The following is a 14,205-nucleotide window of genomic DNA, read 5'->3' on the forward strand; positions in this document are numbered from 1 at the left end:
CTGAACAGAGGTTCATAACAGCCTTACTCATAATAGCCCCAACCAGTAAAAACCCCAACAGTTATCTAAAAGGTGCATAACTAAGTAGTTGTAATCAGACAGTGGAACACCAACTTCTAATAAAAAGAACTGAATGACTGAGATGGCAATATGGATGAATCTCAGAGATAGGGTGCATGAAAGACTCAAATGCAAAAGAGTATATATTATGTGATTATGTTCTCATGAAATTCTAGAACATGCAAAACTAATAATAGAGAACATAGATTAATGGTTTGTTTGAGACTGGGTGAAGGAAAAGTATGATTTGACTGTGAAGGTGCCTGAGGACAGGTTTTGGAGAGATTGGCTTGATTCTTACACCAGGGTATTTATTTGCTGGAACTCTTGGAACTGTATGCCTGAATTGATGCATTTTTGAATAAAATTATGCCTCAATGTGTTTCTTTGAAAAGAAAAATAAATAAACCAGATCCTAGGCTTGGCTGACGGGTATATTAAAAAAAAAAAAAAAAAGTAACAACAAAAAATACCATTGATCTATAATTGAAAAACACTATTTATTACATTCGAAAAAATATTAGAATGTTTGGAAAAATACAGAATTAAAAATAGAAATGACCAATCAACATGCAAAGTAAAGCCCTATTGTAATAAATCTAATTATGCTTATGTAGGTATGACATTTTCTGAAAGGATAGATGAGAAAATGAGAAGATTGGCTTTGGAGCTGGGAACTGATTGGAAGAAGTACTGGGCTTAGAGGGAGATTTTTTACTTTGTGTTGTGTTTCCTGTCTTTTTAAGAAAAAGTTTTTATTTAAATTCTAGTATAATCAGGGACGCCTGGATGGCTGAGTGGTTGAGCGTCTATCATTGGTACAGGGCATGATCCTGGGGTTTGGGACTGAGTTCTGCATCGGGCTCCCTGTGAGGAGTCCACTTCTCCCTCTGCCTGTGTCTCTGCCCCCCCCCCTTTCTGTGTGTGTGTGTCTCATGAATAAATAAATTCTTTAAAAAATTCTAATATAATCAGCATACAGTGTTATTAGTTTCAGATGTATAGTATAGTAATTCAGCAGTTCCAAATATTACTCAGTGCTCATCATGACAAGTGCCCTTCTTAATCCCCATCACCTATTTCCCCCATTCCCTCACCCCACTTCCCTCTGGTAGCCATCAGTTTGTTCTCTATATTTTGTTTCATATCTTTTGAATTTTAAATCATTGACTATATGGCCCTTCCATTCTTCCCAATTAAGTGAAAATGTAATAAAAATGAGATTTCATATTAAAATAAAAATTAAACCCATTGCATGCTAAACCCAGAAAGTAAACCCATTTCTGTTAAGTAAGGAAGGTTTTAATTTTTTAAAACAATGTAACATCTCTTGTGGATAAGGATATGAGAGGAAGATCATTCTTTCTTTTTTTTTTTCATAGAGATGCGCAGAGAGAGAGAGAGAGAGAGAGAGAGAGAGGCAGAGACACAGGCAGAGGGAGAAGCAGGCTCCATGCAGAGAGCCTGACGTGGGACTCGATCCAGGGTCTCCAGATCAGGCCCTGGGCTGCAGGCGGCGTTAAACCGCTGCGCCACTGGGGCTGCCCGAAGATCATTCTTATATCGCAGCTTTCCTTGTATCCAGCATCTTTGAAGAAGGATCTATCACTATCTATCTAAAGCCCTTAAAACATCAGAAGCCCTTTTGACTCTGTACTTGCACCTCTGGCAGTGTATAGATATAATTGGAAGCATCTACTAAGCAAGACCTATATGAAATGGTATTTATCATAGCATGTTTCATGAAAACAGAAACATAGGTACACATTGAGTGTTCAAGAGGAAGGTGATTGGGTAAGCAAATTTTTTTTAAAGATTTGTATTTATTTATTCATGAGAGACACAGAAAGAGAGGGCAGCCCGGGTGGCTCAGCGGTTTAGCACCTGCCTTTGGCCCAGGGCGTGATCCTGGAGTCCCAGGATCGAGTCCCGCATCGGGCTTCTGGCATGGAGTCTGCTTTTCTCCCTCTGCCTGTGTCTCTGCCCCTCTCTCTCTTTCTCTCTCTCTCTCTCTGCCTGTGTCTCTGCCTCTCTCTCTTTCTCTCTCTCTCTCTCTCTCTCTCATGAATAAATAAAATCTTAAAAAAAAAAACTGCTGCCACTTAAATGATGTCATAGAGAAAATGTTGACATTTTACAAAATTTTAAAAATGTGTTACAACTTTCACGTGTTATGATAACTTTTATGTAATGATGATAACCAAAAAGTTTATTATTTATAAATGTACAATTAACAGTGAATGGAGGAGCTAACATAAGTTAATTTTTGAAATATTTAAAGACTGTCAAATTAGTTTTAGTGGGTGATCTTTCAAATAGTTCAATTAAAAAATGATTTTCCAGAATTAAACCAATTCTAAATGAATATATACCTATATTCTTATACATTTATCTAGATTTAAAATTATTGATACCTTCAGTTGACTCTTATATGCTTTTGAGAAAGTATTCTCTCTACAGTTGCTCAGAGCAAATTCTGCTCAAAAGCAGTATATTCTCACTTCTAAATTTTTGCATGTTAAAATGTGTTAATATTTTAGACCAGGTATTTTCACAAATGCCATTCTTTTGCTTTTGTTCAGAGTACTTTCTACATAAAACTTCTGTTTTTTAAAATTCAGGTATAACGAACATACATTATTATATTAGTTTCATGTATATATTATAATGATTCATCAGTTCTATACATTTCTCAGTGCTTATCAACCCATCTGCCCAGCCATCCCTCCTCTGGTAACCACCAATGTTCTGTATTTAAGAGTTTTTGGTTTTTGTCTTTTTTTTCTTTGTTCATTTGTTTCTTAAATTCTATATATGAGTGAAATCATACAGTATTTGTCTTTCTCTGACTGACTTAATTTTGTTTAGGATAATACATTCTAGCTCCATCTATATCATCACAAATGGCAAGATTTCATTCTTTTTGATGGCTGAGTAATATTCCTTTGTGTGTGGGTATGTGTATACATATACGCACACACACCACATTTTCTTTTTTTTTTTTTAAAGATTTTATTTATTTACTCATGAGAGACAGAGAGAGACAGAGAGAGAGAGAGAGAGGCAGAGACACAGGCAGAGGGAGAAGCAGGCTCCATGCAGGGAGCCCGATGTGGGACTTGATCCCGGGTCTCCAGGATCAGGCCCTGGGCTGAAGGCGGTGCCAAACTGCTGAGCCACCGGGGCTGCCCACACCACATTTTCCTTACCCATTCATCTGTCAGTGCACACTTGGGTTGCTTCCCTATTTTGGCTATTGTAAATAATGTTGCAACAAGCATAAGGGTACATGTATCTTTTTTGAATGAGTGTTTTCATATTCTTTGATTAAATACCCAGTAGTGGAATTTCTGGGTCATAGGGTAGTTCTATTTTTTAACTTATTGATGAAACTTCATACTGTTTTCCATAGTGGCTATACCAGTTTGCATTCCCAGTGATGCACAAGGGTTCCTTTTTCTTCACATCAACACTTGTTATTTCTTCTGTCTTTGATGTTAGCCATTCTGACAGGTGTGAGGTGATAGTTTATTGTGGTTTTGATTTCCATGATGATCAGTGATGTTGAGCATCTTTTCATGTGTCTGTTGGTTATCATTATGTTCTCTTTGGAAAAATGTCCATTCAGGTCCTTTACCCATTTTTTAATTGGATAATTTGATATAAAACTTCTATTTAAGATTTTTTTTTTAATATGAGAGGGAGAGACAGAGAACATGAGTCGGGGAGTAGCAGAGGGAGGGGCAAACGGAGAGAGAGAAGCAGGCTCCCCACTGAGCAGGGAGCCCTACATGGGACTGTGACTTGAGCTGAAGGCAGACACTTAACTGACTGAGCCACCCAGGTACACCTAAAACTTCTATTTTTATTTTACTTTAGTATTTCTTCTAATTTAGGTGATGCAGAAACATAGGTCTTCTCAAATTTCTTCCACTGAATTATGTAATATAAATCTAATTAAAAATAGGAGCTCCATCAAGAATCTTCCTCTAAGTCAAGATATTCCCATTTAAAAATTATACATTGTTTGAGGTTTCATCATTTAGTTTTTGAGTTCCTCCTTTACTTTTTTAAGATAAATGTCAACCTCAGCCTGTTCATGTGCCTTGTTATTAGTAACTGCAATATACTGAAAACTTTATTTCATTCCTTGACCTCATTGATTAAAGATTTTTAACAGACTTTGAACAAAATAAAAACAATATAAACTTATTATCAAAAAAATTTAATATGATATTGGACACTTAGGTTGATTTGTCTTGTCAAATATTTCTAAAATCTAGTTGCTAGTGTTCAGTCAAGAGAGATCATATTTATATATGTGTACATTTTAATATCTATACTTTTTATTTTTGACTAGTTAAAAATTACAGCATTTGCATGAAATTATGATCTGGTTGTTTTTGTCAGCTCATTACCTTTTTAAAAAGTATTTATTTATTTAAAGTATTTATTCTTTCATTCATTCATTCATTCATTCATTCATTCATAAGAGATACGAAGAGGGAGAGACATGGGCAGAGGGAGAAGCAGACCTCCCACAGGGAGCCTGATGTGGGACTCCATCCCAGGACTCTGGGATCACGACCTGAGCCAAAGGCCCTTGCAGGTGCCCCAGGCTTACCACCTTTTTATAGTAGGAGCTGTTCTGTCCTTATCAGTGTTCTGTCCTTATCAGTGTTATATTTTTCTGAGTTATTGGAATATAGATAGGTACCAAATTTAACATTTTAGATTGTTCCCATGAAGTTATGTGTAAACTACATGAAAAGTCTTGTTTAGAATTTAGTTTTTTGAAAACTGTTTAAATGCACTTTGAATGAAACTTTCATTTGGGACCTTTGGGCAGAAGGTTTTCATAGGGAAGAATAAGCTGTTAGACTTCCTAGGGACTTTGTGTTTGTATTTGACCACACCGTAATCCATTCATCATACTGATGCCTGGGTAATCTTTCTAAATAGTATGCTTTATTCCTTAAATACGATGTTACATTTCTTAAAATCCTCCATGACATTCCATCACACTTAGAATAAAAAAAATTTAAATTTAGCATAGACCTACAGAATTCTTTAGTAGTCTAGATTATACCTAGTTAGGGAGCTAGTTATAATCTCTATAATCTCATCCTTTATCATTCACTTCCCCTTCCTCAGCTCTTAGCCATACCAGCCACTTTCCTTTTTCCTCAGGGTCAATGCATTTGATGATTCTGCTACTGGGAATTCTCTTCTTCCATATGTATTCATCACTGGCTCCTTCTCTTAATGTAGCTTTCTTTTTTTTTTTAATAATGAATTTATTTTTTATTGGTGTTTAATTTGCCAACATACAGAATAACACCCAGGGCTCATCCCGTCAAGTGCCCACCTCAGTGCCCGCCACCCAGTCACCCCCACCCCCTGCCCTCCTCCCCTTCCACCACCCCTAGTCGTTTCCCAGAGTTAGGAGTCTTCCATGTTCTGTCTCCCTTTCTGAATGTAGCTTTCAGTGCAAATTGTGTCACTTCAGAAACAATTGCTCTCATGTTATACATAAAGAGCTTTTCTTTTAACTTCTGTCATTAGTACTCAATATTTTATTTCTCTATTAAGTTTTCTTTATAACAGTTATCACCATTTAAAATGGTCTTGTTTAGCATAGAGGCAGCAATGTTATATGTCAGGTTCATTAGTGTATCTCTCAGAGCATAGTAGACTCTTAATATTTGGAAATGAATGACTGGTCTGTGTAGTTATCCGTATTTCTTCCTTCATTCTCACTCTTTGCTACAAAAAAATCTGTGGTATTTGCTTATCATATTTTCAAAGACCATGTAAAAATAGCACCAAACAATTAAAGAACTTTAAGCAAGGTAGCAATGTCTTAATTAACTTTTTAATGTTTTTAGGACAGAATAATAATAATGATATATTGAATTGGCAGTATACAAGTGGATATAAAATAAGAGAAAGACATTTTTACTTCACCTAAAAGTAGAAAAGACCTTGGAGAATGGTTTAGAGTTCTTATAGGAATAACCCATGAACTCTGCTATTTGAGTAATTAATCTAGACTTCCAATTCAACCATGGAATACCTTGTGTTAGTTTGATCCTCTCACCAAGCCAATCATAAAAGCTAGACAAAATGGTTTGATGGCCTTGGAGAGCAACTAACTCAGGTAGGACTTCCTAGGAGAAAGTCATCTCCATATAAACATTGGCTTGTTCCCTGAAGCTAAATCATGGTGCAGGCATAAAGGCCATACCTGAAGTGGTGGTCATTTGGGTTAGAGGAGACAGGTCTTAGAGTCAGGTCTTAGAGTTGCCAGAGGCATGAAAGACAAAATCTCAAAAGACAGGAGGGATTTGCAGAGGAAAAGCCTATATTTATGTACAAATTTCCCTCAAGTTGTTAGCTGATTCTACAGTTTTACATGCATGGGGCAAGATTCAAGGAAACCCAGCAGAAAACAGAAGATGGTGGCTTAAGGGCAAATAAAAAAAAATTAACAGCCACATGGTACTGGGGAGGCAGAAATTAGTGTTAAAGGCTGCCAAGGTAAAGGGCACTTAGTCACACGCCACACTTCCAGCTGAGATCCCAGAGGGCATTCCCTAGAAGTAGAGATGAGTAGAGATGAAATAGAAATAGACTATCATTAGCATAGCCTGAAACCTGAGTAAGTCTACCTGTACGCATCCTGTGTTTTAGAAGAAACTTAAGCTTTAGGAAGAATATAATGCTCAAAGTGTCTATGCTTTTTCATTTATATAGTCTAGCTTCCAATAAATTAAAAGGCAGACTGAAAAAAGGCAGGAAGATACCCTAGAAATATATCTATACAAAAGAAATGTACATAAGATTATTCACAGTGAAAGTTGTTATTAAAGCAAAATATTAGAAAAATGCTAAAAGACCACCAACAGATGATTGATTAGTTATGTTTGTTCATAATTTTGTTTTTTGCACTAGTACTATCAACATATAGGACAGGACAGTTCTTTATTGTATGACATTGTGCTGACCGTTATTGGTCATGTTATATCTTTGGCCCTAGCACAAAAAAAAGCTAATTGTACCTTCAAAATTTGATACAACTCAGAATGCTTTAACACATTTTCACATGCCTCTGGGATGGGGCATTCCAATTGAAAAATCATTAGTATCATGGAATTCTGTGCAGTGTATAAAAAAATTGTTTATGAACTGATATGGAAATCCACTGCAGTACATCTTAAGAGTATAATACAAAATAACAAGCAGTATGTGTACTTTGTTATATTTTGTTTAATAAAGGGTATATATTTGGATTGCTTATATATGCATAAAAATTCTGTGGTAATACATAAGAAACATGAAAGTGATTATCTGTGGGGCTAGGTGGGTGAGATGAGATTTCTGGGGTGAAATACATATACTATATACTTTTCTATATTTTGATTTTTAAAACATTAGCTGTATTACCTATTCAAAATTTTTTAAAATAATAAATTTAGATATAAGTAAGCTATTGTGTTAAATATAATTTCTAAGAGAATTATAGTTTACGTATTCATTAAAAAAATGTTTGGTCTTTTTCCAATTCTGTCTCCTTTTACCTTTGCTTTCATTCAGTGGAGTAGGGCGAAACTGGGGCTGGGCATCTGCAGGTAGCAGCATTCTTGCTGAATTTGGTACACTGCATATGGAGTTTGTCCACCTCAGCTACTTGACAGGGGACCCAGTTTACTACAAAAAGGTTAGTTTTCTTACCTTCTTTTCTTTGATTATTATAAAAGAGTTCTTTAAGATTTATAAAAGATTTGATTAATGCTAGGAAAATGTTTGCCTTTCTAGAAATGTGTTAATCAGGACTCTGGCCCTTTCTTTTTTTTTTTTTTTTTTTTTAATTATCTAAAGAAATACCCTTTCTACTTAAAATATTTACTGTTATTTGAGAAGTTGTAACCACTAGTAGGTTTCTAAAAAGTCCGTTCTGTTCGGCATTGTGCTGCAGTGTTCCTAGCCAGCATGGAAGGGTAAGAAAAACAAAATGAACAAAAAGTAAAAGAAATAATTGAATTGAATTGAAAAGGGAGAAAGAAAAGATGGATTATGCACAGATTACATGATTATTTACCTAAAATAGTAATTTAGACTGTATTTAAATTATTAGGAAAAAATCACATATATAATTTTGAATAAAAAATCACTATAGATATCAAACATCAACAGCATTTCTCTGCACCAGCTATAGATAGTATCATTTACAAAAACATATGTGATAGGAACAAGAGTTTACATTTCCTACAAATAAACCTAACAAAAGATAAAATGAAGTTCAAAACAATTGAATGACATGAAGAGGACCTAAATAAGTGGAGAGGTTTGTTAATGTTCATGTATAGCTAAAGAATATCATAAAAAATTTATTCTTCTCTAGATTGATCTCTGTAGCATCAATTCAGTGCCACTCAAAACTTTAATGGCTTCTTAAAAAAAAAAAAAACTGACAAGACCCTTGTAGAATTTATATAGAAGAAAAAAATTCAAGACACCCTTGAAGAAAAACATGGAATGGGTTTGCATTACCCAGTTATTAACACTGACAGTGAAGTATTGGTACATAAAGACAAATACACTGATGAACAGAATAAATATATCTTAAATAGATCCACATACATGTGGAAACATGACAAGTGTAACATTGTAGATTATAACAGTTTGAGGAATATTAAAGACTTAAATTTAAAAGAAAAATGTAATAAAGTTTAAAATACATAATACCCTATGTATTGACCCAGCAATTCCATTCTTTGATATGCACATTTATATCATATACATAGAAACGTTGTTTGTACTTGCAATTTATATATAATAAAATTCAATACAGCAGGAAAAATAAACAAATTTAAGTTATATTTACCAATTAGTGACATATGGGGCCCCTGGGTGGCTCACTTGGTTGAGTGTCAGACTTTTGATTTTGGCTCAGGTCATGATCTAAGAGTTAGGAGGTTGAGCCCCACTTTGGGCTCTGCACTGGGTGTGGAGCCTACTTAAGATTCTCTCTTCCTCTCTCTTTGCCCCTCCCACACCTCTGTCTCTTTCCTTCTTTTTAAAAAAAGAATATGATACAACTTTTTTAAAAAGTTCAAACAAGCAGAGCTGAATAATATATTTCTTTAGGAATTCAAAAGTGATTTCAGTAGAGTTAAGACAATTATGAACATAAAATTAAAGACTGTGAAGACAGAACAAAGACAGTGATGTGTGAATGCATAAGCAGAGCAGCAAAGATGTTTGTAGTGTTGTATTTCTTAATTGGGTTGTGAGTAGAATCTATATAGATTCTATATATAGTCCTTTTTGTGTATGAACTATTTCATCAGTGGAGAAGAATTTTCAGGTAAAGACAGCAATGGAGCCAGACCACAGGATTTTTCCTTTCCTGATGAGATGAACAATAACAACAAAAATAGTAAAGACCAGCAAAAATTTTTCAACAGCAATGAGAGGAGGAAAGGTTGCAGTCTCATGTCATTAGTATGTGACAACCAAAACAAAAAAAAAAAAGTAAAAAATTTCTGGCACAGTACTTAAGTCTGTTTCCCACCTTGTACTGAATCCTTATTGGGCAAGGAAAGCAAGTCAACAAATTCCCCATTAATCTCACAGAGGGGACCAGTGCTGGAGGTATTGAGTATACAACTGTCCACAGCACCAGAGAGGGGTTCTTGCCACTGTCCTTCTTGAGCACTAGTACTTCAGATCTCAAATTGTGTCCAGGAGGGAAGGAATACCCCCCGCCCCCCCCCCAAGACACACAGTAGGAAGGAGTTCAGGGACAATTCAAAAGTTCCATATCAAGCCAAATTTCAGGTCAGAACTGACCCTGTTCAATGTGAGCAGGATGAGAAAGGAAAGCATGCCAAGTAGGCAAACATACTGCAGCATGGGTAACAAAAGCATGGTGTTAAATAGCATTAAAAGACTGATAAAGAATGCATTGTCAAGTTTCATAAAGTCACTGTGAGTAATTTATACAATAATAGCAGTTGAACTCAGTAAAAATTAGAACTCAAAACAAATAATGATACAAAACAAATAATAAAATTATAAAATAATTGTGGAACTGAAGAAAAATTGAGACCTTAAATGCTATATTTCTGTAATGAATAAATGAAAAACAGCAAAAGTGACTATGCATAATTGAAGACTTGTTTACTGACATGGAATAAAAGCAAGTGGAAATGAAGAAAAAGCATAAAGATTTTCAAAAGGTGATAAATTTGCAAAATGAAGATAATCTAGCATAGTATTTCCGAAGTGGAGGACCTAAAACCTAGGAATCTCCTAAAAGTGACAGGAAGGAGAAACAGAACTGTAAATACCATTTTAAACAAAGTTAAGAGATTTTTGATATTTCATATCACAAAATAGGAAGAAAGGTTGGCATAGGTCATTAAGAGCAGAGAGGTTTGGAAAATGAGAGGATATTTGTGGCTGCATATTTTAAAAATAAAAAGCCAGTAGAGTACAATTCTCTGAAATTGGTTGTATGTCTTGAGATATAAAACCAAAGTCCTCTTGAGCAACATTGAGAACAGGATCATTGGCTGATGGTGGGTGCTTCTTTGGACCCCACTAAACATGATATATTGAGAAGCTGAAATAACAGAATTCTGAGGAGATTTTGGTGAGGGAAGAGAATGAATGACAGATTTTCTTTGATGAGCAGTGTTGCATGGCTAGTGTCAGTTATCTGGGGAGAAGTAAAGGCATCAGGATTCTTCCTCGCCTTTTATGTCAAAACTCTTATGTCAATAAGAATAATAAGTTCTGGTTCAGAGAAAATAGTAGTGAGTAATTCATCAAATAGAACAGATAGAGAATTTATACAAAGATATCAGAAAAAGAGGGAAGGAACATGATATATAAGTGATGACCAAAAAATCTTTCTCAGAAAATAGCAATTAAATCATGACCAAACATCACCATGAGAGGGAAGATGGAGCCCTTCTCTCTGTAAAACAAGTGTATCAACAAAAATACAAGTGCTCAGAGATAGTAAGATGTGCTATCAGTAACAAATTACAAGAAAAAGTTATCACCAAAAATGAAGGCCATTTTGAAGTAATAAAAAAGGAAGTATTAAAAATATTATGATGTACAAAATTAGTGAAAGACAAAATATAGTAAAGACAAAATTGAGACAAGGTAATAAAGGTATAGACCTTAGGAAAGGGTTGGATAAAAAGATTCTGAGAGGAAATGATAGATGTGGAAGAGGCGGAGAGGATGCAGTGTATGCATAGTTTTCAGAAGACAAAAGAATGTGATTTTTCATTTTTCCTAACAGTATCATTTCAGACTGACTAACCTTGGTTCTCAGAATTATTCGGATTGGACTTGTTATACATAGAACTGATCTTGGCCTTGAAAAAGCAGAGATAAGATAGCATCCGTGAACCCAGTCCTAAAACTGCTTGATGACAAGGTCCACCCAATAGAAAGCTGACTAGGACCTTGTCGTAAAAGGATGCATGTTATGCTCAAGCACAGGAAATAGTGAAATATATATAAGGTTCTGCAAAGATGTTTCCCCAAGTCCTATATACCGAACAGGTTATCCTTCAGATGTAAAGAGAACATTTTCAAATAAGAATACAAGGAATAGAATACATTTGTGCCTTTGTTTGTAAGCACTGAAAAAAATCCATCCAATCTATAGTTGCAGATAAAGCCCCTGGGAAATTTTCTAACTTCTTAATATATTTTATGATTTGTTTTTCCTCCTTAGGGAGATCTTTTAGGAATCAGAATTTTTGGAATTTAAGAATTTAGGGATATCTGTTATGGGATCAATATTTAGAATTCAGCAATTTAGTTTACTTTTTCATCTATTCAAATTAGTTTCATACTTTTTATTATAAATGTCCTTTTCCCTTCCCATTTCTGTGAAATTATTTCTGTTCTTATATTTAGATATATACATATTGAATATGTCTGGAATGATGTTTATCTGTGATGTTTTTGATGACTATTTCTGGATAGTAAAATGTTGGCATTTAAATAAGTTTTTCTCTGTGCTCTTTATGTTTTTAATTGTTGCTTGATCTTTAAATAATGATCATATATAATCAGTTATAAAGTAGAAGGCTTTGCTGACCACCACACATACAAAAATGGCAGCGGAGATGGTATAGGCTCTGAGTGAGGAAAACCCACAAAACCTAGATTAATAAAAGCCTTGATGACATTTATTTTATTAATTGCACTCTTTATTTGTGTTAAGGTAATGCACATTCGGAAACTGCTTCAGAAGATGGATCGTCCAAATGGTCTTTATCCAAATTATTTGAACCCAAGAACAGGTCGCTGGGGTCAGTGTAAGTACAGTCGATGCAGTGTTAAAGGTTATTTGTCTGAAAACTTGCTTGATATGGTAAAAAGTACACTACGTGTAGGGTTGGAATCCCTTAGTGTTGAACTTTGTGATCTGCTTAGTGCTGTTACCTTTGACAAATTTCTAATCTTTCTGTAGCTTCATTGTTTCTACTTGTAAATGCAAACACTAATAAACTCTATCACAAGCAGTATTTTATTTAATATATGTGTAAATAATTTGTTAAAATATAGTGTGGCCTTTGGAAAGGGTTGCTGCTATTTATAAACCATATCTCCATGTAGATCAGAGCATTTCTTGGGATAGATATTGGTTAAAGGAATATGAAGAACAAACGAGTATCTTAAGTGATTAGAAAGGAAGGCAGTTACTTTTGAACAAGCTTTGTCTAGTCTTTTTTTTTTTTTTTTTTTAGATTTTATTTTTTTATTCATGAAAGACACAGAGAGAGAAAGGCAGGGACGTAGGCAGAGGGAGAAGCAGGCTCCAGGCTGGGAGCCTGATGTGGGACTCAATCCTGAGACTGCTGATCACGCCCTGAGCCGGGGGCGGGTGCTCAACCGCTGAGTCACCCAGGCATCCCTGTCCAGTCATTTTAACAGAAGATATCAGGGTCTTTTATTTATCAGGTTCTGTGCCAAGTTATTGGATGAAACTAGAGATCGGGAAAGACCATGTAGAACTTGGTCTGAATTCAAGGAGCTCCCAGGCTAGTAGTGTAAGCGAACACATGTAAACATAGTTTTATGTTTAGATGTTAAACTACTATAAACTATATAAACTACTATAGATGTTAAACTACTATAACTATAAGATGTTATAGTAGAGGCACGTACCAACTGTGATGTGAGACAGGCAGAAGTAGCTTCCTCAATGAGGAGATAGTATTTTGTTTGGAGAGAGGGTGATCTTCTTACTAGCTTTAGAATTGATCTTTGAAGGGATAGATTTTTTAAAAATTAATAATATTTGGAAATGTGGAACTTACAAAATTGAAATAAAGTATGGGTTTATGAATAGTATTCTCTTGTAAAAAATAGAACTGGAACAAATAATAGAAGGTGTAACTTTGTCCCTAGCATAACATGTTTGGGTTATTTTTGAGACTAATAAAATCAGAATAAAATAGTAAAAAAGAGGTAAAATCAGTTAATTTTATTGATGGAAAATCATGTTTAATCTGTCATTGAGAAATTATGCTGGTGTTTGCTACTAAGAGTAGGAAAATGTTTGTCATGGAATTTGGGAGGCTCTTCTCAAGGAAATTGTCCTTTATTTTGTGAAAGGAAAGCAGTTTAGTCAGTACACTTATGGCTTTCTTGGATCTGGGAATAGAGCTCAATCTTTGGCTCCTCTTATGTACTTTCTTTTCATCTCCTGGAATTCTTTACATGTAGTTTATTTTTATCTTTATTTTGAGAAAAATACAAATGCTGTGCCTAGACTGAGTGAAAATGATACTTTTTAGAAAAAAAACAAAGCCTGAGGGCAGCATTTCTAAAATATAAAAATATGCTTTCTTTTTTTGTTTTTTTTTTTTTTAAGGGTTTTATTTATTTATTCATGAGAAACAGAGAGAGAGAGAGAGAGAGAGAGAGGCAGAGACACAGGCAGAGGGAGAAGTAGGCTCCATGCAGGGAGCCCGATGTGGGACTCGATCCCAGGTCTCCAGGATCATGCCCTGGGCCAAAGGCAGCGCTAAACCGCTGAGCCACCCAGGCTGCCCAAAAATATACTTTCTTATTCCAGATAAGGGTGACTGGTTTGGATGTCTG

At 35.0% G+C, this 14,205-nt stretch overlaps 1 protein-coding gene across 7 annotated transcripts in view; it reads left to right on the forward strand.

Moving 5' to 3' along the window:
* Positions 1–14,205, forward strand: part of MAN1A2 (mannosidase alpha class 1A member 2) — a 213,141-nt gene that overhangs the window by 105,214 nt on the left and 93,722 nt on the right. For all 7 annotated transcript variants that reach the window (XR_003139521.3, XR_003139522.3, XM_025453390.3 and 4 more), the window contains exons 7-8: positions 7,657–7,780; positions 12,320–12,413. Coding sequence is in view for 5 of the 7 variants with exons in the window: in XM_025453390.3 (XP_025309175.1) it covers positions 7,657–7,780; positions 12,320–12,413 (218 nt within the window). In the remaining 2 variants the exon portion in view is untranslated. The remainder of the gene's footprint in view (positions 1–7,656; positions 7,781–12,319; positions 12,414–14,205) is intronic.

This window comes from Canis lupus, chromosome 17, assembly GCF_003254725.2.
Source record: "Canis lupus dingo isolate Sandy chromosome 17, ASM325472v2, whole genome shotgun sequence".
Lineage (NCBI taxonomy): Eukaryota > Metazoa > Chordata > Mammalia > Carnivora > Canidae > Canis > Canis lupus.